At 39.4% G+C, this 9306-nt stretch overlaps 1 protein-coding gene across 5 annotated transcripts in view; it reads right to left on the bottom strand.

Moving 5' to 3' along the window:
- Positions 1 to 9306, bottom strand: part of MSH3 (mutS homolog 3) — a 226200-nt gene that overhangs the window by 5713 nt on the left and 211181 nt on the right. For all 5 annotated transcript variants that reach the window (XM_017507523.2, XM_017507543.2, XM_017507530.2 and 2 more), the window contains one exon: positions 4470 to 4599. In XM_017507523.2, coding sequence (XP_017363012.1) covers positions 4470 to 4599 — 130 coding nt within the window. The remainder of the gene's footprint in view (positions 1 to 4469; positions 4600 to 9306) is intronic.

The raw sequence follows: 9306 nt of genomic DNA, 5'->3' as shown, positions 1-9306 counted from the left end.
TTTTGTAGTTTTAGTAGAGGCAGGGTTTCACCATGTTGACCAGGATGGTCTCGATCTCTTGACCTCGTGATCCACCCGCCTCGGCCTCCCAAAGTGCTGGGATTACAGGCTTAAGCCACCGCGCCCGGCCAAGCAGTTCTTAAAGAGATGCGTGTTGACAAATAATTTCTGAAATTGCTTTCAGAGCACATTCACAAAAATTTAGGGTTGAGTGAAATTAGGTGACTTGTCCAAGATCATACAGATTGGAATAGACTAATACACAGGTTTCTTCTCTGTTTGTCCATGATTTTACCTATCACATTATGGGAATTAGACAGAGTATCTTAGAAGCCATCCAAAAGACTTGTGGGGCATTTTATTGATGACCTATGCAATGGCCTCTAACTTCCACAGAAGAGAAGTTGGGGGAGAGATAATGAATGAAACACAGATATAGCCAGGAATAATACTGGAAGGCGGCAGGCAGTGGAGCACTGCTTCAAAATTCTGACTGAAAATGGTTTTCAATCCAAAGTTCTAATCCTGGCTGAACTATAAATTCGAACATGGAAGCTCTAGAGATTTCTTTTTTTTTTTTTTTTTTTTAACTTTTAAGTTCAGGGGTACACGTGCAGGTAAACTTGTGTCACGGGGGTTTGCTGTACTGATTAATCACCCAGGTATTAAGCCTTTTTAACTTTTAAGTTCAGGGGTACATGTGCAGGTAAACTTGTGTCATGGCGTTTGCTGTACTGATTAATTACCCAGGTATTAAGCCTAGTACCCAATAGTTATTTTTCCTGATCCCCTCCCTCCTACTACTCTGCACCCTCTAGTAGGCCCCAGTGTGTGTGGTTTCCCTCTCTTGTGCATGTATTCCCATTATTTAGCTCCTACTTATAAGTGAAAACATGTGACACTTTGTTTTCTGTTCCTGCAGTAGTTTGCTAAGGAAAATGGCCTCCAGTTCCAACCATATTCCTGCAAAGGACATGATCTTATTCTTTTTTTAAGGCTGGATAGTATTCCATGTTGTATTTGTACCATATTTTCTTTAACTAGTCTACCACTGATGGTAATTTAGGTTGATTCTATGTCCTGCTACTGTGAGTAGTGCTGAAACGAACATACGTGTGCATGTGTCTTTATGATACAATGATTTACATTTCTTTGGGTATATACCCAGTAATAGGATTGCTAGGTTGAATGGTAATTCTGTTGTTAGGTCTTTGAGGAAGACTGTTTTCCATAATGGTTGAACTAATTTACACTCCCACCAATAATGTATAAGTGTTCCTTTTTCTCTACCACCTCACCAGCACCTGTTATTTTTTGAGTTTTTAATAATAGCCATTCTGACTGGTGTGAGATGGTATCTCATTGTGGTTTTTATTTTAATTTCTCTAATGATGAGTCATGTTGAGCTTTTATCATTCTAGACATAGGAATGGGAAAATATTTTATGACTAAGAGGCTAAAAGCAATGGCAACAAAAGGAAAAACTGATACATGGGACATAATTAAACTAAAGAGCTTTTGCACAGCAAAAGAAACTACGAACATGGTAAAAAGGCAACCTGCAGAATGGGAGAAAATGTTTGCAAACAATGGATCTGACAAAGGTTTAATACTTAGCATCTATAAGGAACTTATATACATTTTAAGAAAAAACCAAAGCCATTAAAAAGTAGGCAAAGGACATCAACAGATACTTTTCTAAAGAAGACGTACATGTGGCCAACAAGCATGTGAGACATTTTCATTCATGAAAAATCTGAAAACTTTTACCTCCTTTAGTTGATATTAGTAGTAGCCTATTCAACATTTATTCCACCCCTAAGAAAACCCTAATTTTAAAAGGAATTAACTCGCTAATCAGTTAACTCAGGGGACTGGGTATTCAATGCCAGCTCCAGAAGTTGATCCTGATTCATCTAGGCCCATCAAAATCACCCCTGCCATCCTCTGCTAAGGAGAGTTTTAAGAAGGAGCCCGTTACTCAATTCTGAAAATGGGATGAGGCAATCATGAAATACTGGAAGGCATCTGAGAAAAAGTTCCCTTATTCCAAGAAAGAGTTATCAGGAAATGCTGATCTCTTTTCTCCCTTTGGACATCCTGTACATGATGCCAGGAAGAACTGCAGCCATTGTCACTAGCCTAATGATAAAGCTTGTCAGGCAGGAAGACAGAGCCTGGGAATTGTAAAAAGGAGGAGCTGAAGCCCACTCTTTCTCTGGAGTTCATGGAACATGGGATTATATATACTACATCCTCGTTGTCTGAGCCAGTGTGAGATTGAGTGTTTTGTTCCTTGCAATCGCATGCTCAGAAGAGGGGTAACGGAATTCCTAGGATGTCGGCAAGGATGACAGCTGTGCAGCAGGCCCAGACAGCAGCCAGTTCAGATGACCAGAAGGACAAAGGGCTCCAGGTGGAAGGGCCCCAGTGGGACAAATGGGAACCAGTAGGTTCAGCTGTATGGAAAAACATCTAGAGAGGCATTTTACAAAGCTACTGGAGGGTACGGGAAGATTCAGCTACAGACTCAGAAACAAAACAAAACAGAATGAAAAAATAAGAACAGTCAATTCTTATTTTTGAGAAAATAGAAAATGTTGTAAAACAAAAAAATGCACTTGTCTCCATACTTGGCTCAAGTAAGCAATACTTAACATGACAATAATAATGAAAACAACAAATATGAATGACATACAATACACGTGAAATGGCTATACTAGAAGGACAGAGGACGGGAAAACTGAAGGTTCTCAACTAACACAATGAGAGGTTCATCAATAATGTGTCAATCTGATGAATCACGAGACAGTAAAATATGCATATTACTCAGAAATACAACAGAAATGGAGAAAAGCGTTGAAAGTAGTTGCCTTGGTTGGGTCTAGGATGGGGAAGGACATGAACTGAAAGGATGGAAGCTTGTCAGCAGGAGCCTTTTAGTACCACTGAATTTTAAACATTATGTTCATTGATAAAAATTAAAATCAGCTAGGCAAGGTATTACAGCATCCTGTAACCCCAGCACTTTGGGAGGCCAAGGCAGGAGGATCGCTTGAGTTCAAGAGTTTGAGACCAGCCTGGGCAACACAGTAAGGGCCCGCCTCTGCAGAAAATACAAAAATCAGCCAGGTGTGGTAGTGTATGCCTGTAGTCCCAACTACCAGGAAGGCTGATGTGGGAGGATCACCTGGGCCCGGGAGGTTGAGGCTGTAGTGAGCTGTGATCGGGCCACTGCTTTCCAGCCTGGATGACAGTGAGGCCCCATCTCAAAAAAAATAAAATAAATAAAATAAAATGCCCAGAACACTTAAGGGAAAGGTACAATGCTCTGGGTTAGTTTTTAGTTCACATCAAATGCTTATTAGCAGCGCTGACTCCTCCTCTTCCCTGCTGGTGAACTCTATTCTCTTTGTCCCAAGGGTTTTAGCTCAAGTCTCCTCTTGTCACTCTGGAAGCAGATTAATAGATACAAAACTACTTCCATGAGAGAATTTATGATGTGTTTTCCAAGACTGCATGGTGGTGAAAGGCAGGAACTGCCTAACATTACATTTATCTTAAGCCCAGTGCTTTAATTTGGGCCAGTTGCCTGATTTCTTTTTCAGGTCCATCCTTATTACTTTTCCAAAATAAAATTTGGACTCTGGAGTATCTTGCATGATGGATTTTCCATTGTAGCATACCAACTGCATAAACCAACACAGGCCTACAGGCTGGTAGCTTAAAACAATTACTACTGAACAGAAAAAAAATGCTAAAGTCTACTATATTACCTACTGCTCTTAAATTTATTGCTATTGGATAACGGTGTTCTTTTTCATAAAATGTCCCATTTCGGTGACACTAGTAACTGGAAAGACCAGGAAAAATATTGTAGATTTTCCCCATAGCAGCTCTGGCAGCGGAGAACAAATGAGAACCCAGAAGCAGAAGTGAATGCTAGGCTCTTTTTAGCTCCCATCTAAGTGGCTGACATGGTCAAACCGCTTTACCTGTCTGAGATTCAGTTTCCTTGTAATATTAAAATAAAAACCCATGTCCAGTATAGTATATGGCCCTTAGTAAGTTATGATATTTTGGAGAAAATATTGAGCATTTTAAAAAGATGACTAATTATACTCTGCAATTGACTGTCATCCTTATTGAGATGAATCATGTAAGAGTATAAGACAGTAAGAGGAAAACCTAAGTGCCCCCTCCACCCACACCCTATTCCTATAAAAAAAGAGAAAAGGGTTGCCACGACAAATGAGACAAGGAAGACCAGAGAGGGACTCAGAGACAGCAAGGATAAATGTAAATTCTACTTGACCTAAAGCTTAGTGAAAATGAATCTTGACAAATGTTATTTATAGCTCACGTTCACAGCTTTCATTATTAATAAGCAGTAAGTTCATATTCCAACAAACTTTGAGTTATCAAACATGAAAACCAATATTTGTGCCAACTGCAGGAATATTTCATACCTGGAGGCAGTCTGCTTTCATCCTCACTGACCAAGAAGCCCATGTGGTAATTACCCACCTGGTGTGAGTAATTTTTTTCTAGTTCACAAACTGGCGGATAATGGGTGACAAACAGGGTTAAGGATTTCACCTAAAGCAATAAGACAGAATAAATGTTATCTCATTTTGAAATTTTATTTTAATTAAAATCTGTCTTCAACTTTCTTTTGAAAAATTTTAAACCTTCCTAAAAGTCACAAGTAAAGTACAATGACCAACCATTATATTCTCTTTATCCAGATAATCAATTGTTAATATTTTGCCATATTCCCCTTCTTCTTCCCCCCACTCCACAGAGATGTTTTTTTCCTGAACCATCTAAGAATTAGTTGCAGATATTATACTTCATCTCTAAATATTTAAGATTCTATCTTCTAAGAACAAAACATCCTCCTATTTAACTAGAATACAATTATTACACTCAAGAAATATATTACTATTATAGACATAGTTCCTAAATTTCCCTAAGTATCACAACAATGTTTCTTTTTTTCTCTTTCCTTTTTTGTCTTTCATGACATGGACATTTTTGAAATACAAAGTATCCTTTTGTACAGGAATAGAGTGTGGATGGAGGGGGCACTTATGCTGTTTTGCATAATATCTTTCAATTTGGACTTCCCTATTTCCTCCAGACATCACTGCCAGTGAAGTCCAAGGACTAAGCTCTGATTTTTCATCTTGTCCAAATTACTGCCTAAGGGGTTTGAGGAGTCATGCCCTGCAAACCATGGATTCTTATCAGATGGGTGTTATTGGAAGGTGTATACTGTGACGTGCTTTTCAGTATGACTCTGGCATAACATTATGAGACAAGGAGAAAATATTTAAGCCCAAAATATATTTCCTTGCCATGCCTTGAAATTGCCCTGCTAAGTCTCTTGTGGGAAAAATCCACATTCTATAAAGAGTCCCCTTCCCCTTTTGTTTTCCTTCCTTACCAGATCCACGAGGTAATCAACTAAGAGCCAGGCACCCTTTTAAGTCAGATAAGAAACATTTTACAACCTACTCTCTCTGAAGTCTGCTATCTGAGAGATTCCTCTGCACAATAACACTGCACAATCCTTTATCTTAACCTGAACATTCCTTCCCATTAATCCCAGATCTTCAGATAAATTCAGCTAATTGCCAACCAGAAAATGTTTAAATTTACCAATAGCCTAGAAACCCGTCCTCCCCTCCCCCGCCATTTTGAGTTGTTCTGCCTTGCTGAACCAAACCCATGTATTTCTTAAATGTATTTGATTGATGTCTCATGCCTCTCTAAAATATATAAAACCAAGCTCCACCCTGATCACTTTGGGCACATATTCTCAGGACCTCCTGAGGGCTGTGTCATGGACTATGGTCACTCATATTTGGCTCAGAATAAATCTCTTCAAATATTTTACAGAGTTTGACTCTTTTTGTCAACACCAGGAATATTCCATGTATATGTAGGTGATGGTTCATTCCCAGCGCATCATATCAGGAGGCACATGATGTCAATTTCACCCATAACTGGGGATGCTGAATTTGGTTATCTGGTTGAAGTGGGTGCCCACCAGATTCCTTCACTATACCTCTTCCCTTTGTAATTAATAAATAACCTGTGGCATGATAGTTTAAGATATATGAATATCCTTTTCTTCAACAATCTTTCATCACAGGTTTTATAATCTATTGATCATCACTGCCTGAATCAGTTATTATTATAGTGATTATTAAATGTTGATTAAAAAGTTCTTCCTACATTTATTCGTTGGCATTCTGTAAAGCAGAGCTTTCACTTCTCCCCACTCACCTCCACCATTTTAAAATTTATTTTTGTTAGTGTCAATATGAATTCTTTATTAACAAATTTGTTTTTCTTTAGAGACAGGGTCTCACTCTGTTATTCATGCTAGACTGCAATGCACAATCATAGCTTACCGTAACTTCAAACTCCTAGATTCAAGGGATCCTCCCACCTCAATTTCCCAAGTAGTTAGGACTACAGGTGTGTGCCACTATGTCCGGCTAGTTTTTTATTTTTATTTTTATTTTTGTAGAGAGGGGTCTGACTATGTTGCCTAGGCTGGTCTTGAACCTGGGCTCAAGTGGTCCTTCTGCTTCAGCCTCCTAAAGTGCTGAGATTATAGGCGTGAGTCACTGCACCCAGTCTCATGGATTCTTTAATAAGCATTATTTTAAAGCACATTTTATGTATTCTAGAAATCCCTAACTAAAGGAAAGTTAATACCAATCTTAGCCTAAATATTGGCAGAAGGAGGTACTCCAGTTTTGATTCAAAGGCCATTCACCTTATTAAAAGTCTGCCTTCTTCTGATAACAATGACAAAGAAACCTATTAAGGCAGGATTTCTTTAAGAAGCTGTGCTTAAAATCTGCCCTGAGGGATCTTAGGACCACTTATCTCCCTGGTGCTCCTCCTTGAGCTGACAAGCTGGAAGACCTAAGGGTCTGGAATCAAACACTGCGCTCCTTAAGGCTGTTCTATACCTGCAGCAGCAACACATGACCTCCCTTACTGATCCCTCTCTAATCTCTCTTCCCTATCCAAAGATCAGAAAGAACCATGAAAATAAAGATTTTCACCCATAAAAAGGTCAGGGAGGTTTCTTGTCTCCAGTCTAAGCTTGGAGGTTGCCTCTCCATCACAAGGAAAAAGCAGAACAAACTGAAAAATCAACAACTCTTCTTAGATCTGGAAGAGAAATGAAGTCACAGGCAAACCACCGCCCCCCAAATTAGAGACAGACAAGCAGATACAAAGAATCACAACTTTCCTGAGCTAAAACACAGGCAAAGCCTCTGAGGAAATCAGTATCAGGGTAGGAAAACTGGAAGTGGAACTGATCAATTGCTGGAGGCTCAGTGTCAACAAGTCTGAGAGTCAAAAAGTCCAGGGGAACCGAGTCATGGGGGAAAGGGGCACACTTTTGTGAGTTTTACTCCCAAGAGTTCCACTTGGTTCTCACAATAAACATTGGAGTAAATTCCGCTTATGCTTCAGGCAAGGGAAGAAAGAAAGAACTATTTTGAAATGCACCAGGGCACTCTGTTCTTAACAAGGCCTAACCTCAGAAGAAACTACTTAAGCAGAGCCTAACCTGCTGGGGTTTTATCAGAGCCTAACCTACCTGGGGGGAGGGAAAGACTCAACTCCAGCCTCCTCTAGCCTATCACATAGGAGAGGGGAAATACCCAACTCCAGCCCACTCTAGCCTTCCTATCCCACCTGAGGGGTGGGAGGGAGGTAAGACTGAGACTTAATCATAGGACTCCTCCCCTAGTCCTTACCACCACATTACTAAAAGCTAATTTACAGCAGTGCCTTTTATCCAACACATCATGGCCAGCTGTCAAGAAAAAGTCATGGGACATACTAAAAGTAAAAGCCCACAAATGTGAAGAGACAGAGCAAACATCAGAACCAGACATAGCTATGGCAGGGATGTTGGAATTATCAGACTGGGAATTGGAAGCAACTGATGAGTGTGCTAAGGGCTCTATGGATAACACAGACAGCATGCAAGAACAGATGGGCAATGTAAGCACAGAGATGCATATTCTAAGAAAAAATTCAAAAGGAAACACCAGAGATCAAAAACGCTGTGATGGAAATGAAGAATGTGTTTGATGAGCTTACTGGTAGACTGGACACAGCTGAGGAAAGAATCTCTGAGCTTGAGGACATCTTAATAGAAACCTCCAAAATGGAAATGCAAAGAGAAAAAGACTAGAAAAAAACAGAATATCCAGGAAGTTTGGGGCAACTACAAAAGATATAACATACAGCTAATGAGAACACCAGAAAGAAAATAAAGAGAAAAAGAAACAGAAGAAATATTTAAAACAATAATGACTGAGAATTTCCCCAAATTAATGTCAGACACAAAACCACAGGTCTAGGAAGCTCAGGGAATGCCAAACAGTAAATGTCTCCAAAACCACACCTAGACAAATCATATTCAAACTACAGAAAACCAAAGATAAAGAAAAAAAAAATACTGAAGCCAGAGGGAAGAAACACTTTATCCACACAAGCTCAAAGATAAAAATTACATCTGACTTCTTAGGAACCACACAAGCAAGAAAAACTGACATAAAAATTTTTATTTATTTATTTTTTTTATTTTTTTTATTTTTTTGAGACGGAGTTTCACTCATGTTACCCAGGCTGGAGTGCAATGGCGCGATCTCGGCTCACCGCAACCTCCGCCTCCTGGGTTCAGGCAATTCTCCTGCCTCAGCCTCCTCAGTAGCTGGGATGACAGGCACGTGCCACCATGCCCAGCTAATTTTTTGTATTTTTAGTAGAGACGGGGTTTCACCGTGTTGACCAGGATGGTCTCGATCTCTTGACCTCGTGATCTACCCGCCTCGGTCTCCCAAAGTGCTGGGATTACAGGCTTGAGCCACCGCGCCCGGCAGACATAAAATTAAAACAAACAAACAAAAAACCTCACCAACCTAGAATTCTGTACCTTGCAAAATAATCCTTCAAAAGTGAAGAAGAAATAAAGACATTCTCAGACAAACAAAAATTGAGCATTTGTAGCCAGCAGATCCATCCTGAAATGTTTAAGAAAAGTTCTTTAGAAGGAAGGAAAATGATAGGGGTCAGAAACTTGTATCTACATAAAGAAAAGTGCAGCACTGAAGAAGGAATCGGTGAAAGCAAAAAAACTTATTTTTCTTATTTTGAATGGATCTAACATAACATTTTGTTCAAAATAATAGTAGCAATAGTACATGTGATTATATTATATATGTCTATGTATACATATGCTTATGTACACTTATGTATAAG

This window comes from Cebus imitator, unplaced genomic scaffold (assembly GCF_001604975.1).
Source record: "Cebus imitator isolate Cc_AM_T3 unplaced genomic scaffold, Cebus_imitator-1.0 Scaffold16, whole genome shotgun sequence".
In the NCBI taxonomy this organism is placed as follows: domain Eukaryota; kingdom Metazoa; phylum Chordata; class Mammalia; order Primates; family Cebidae; genus Cebus; species Cebus imitator.
This window is presented reverse-complemented; position numbering and strand designations above follow the sequence as displayed.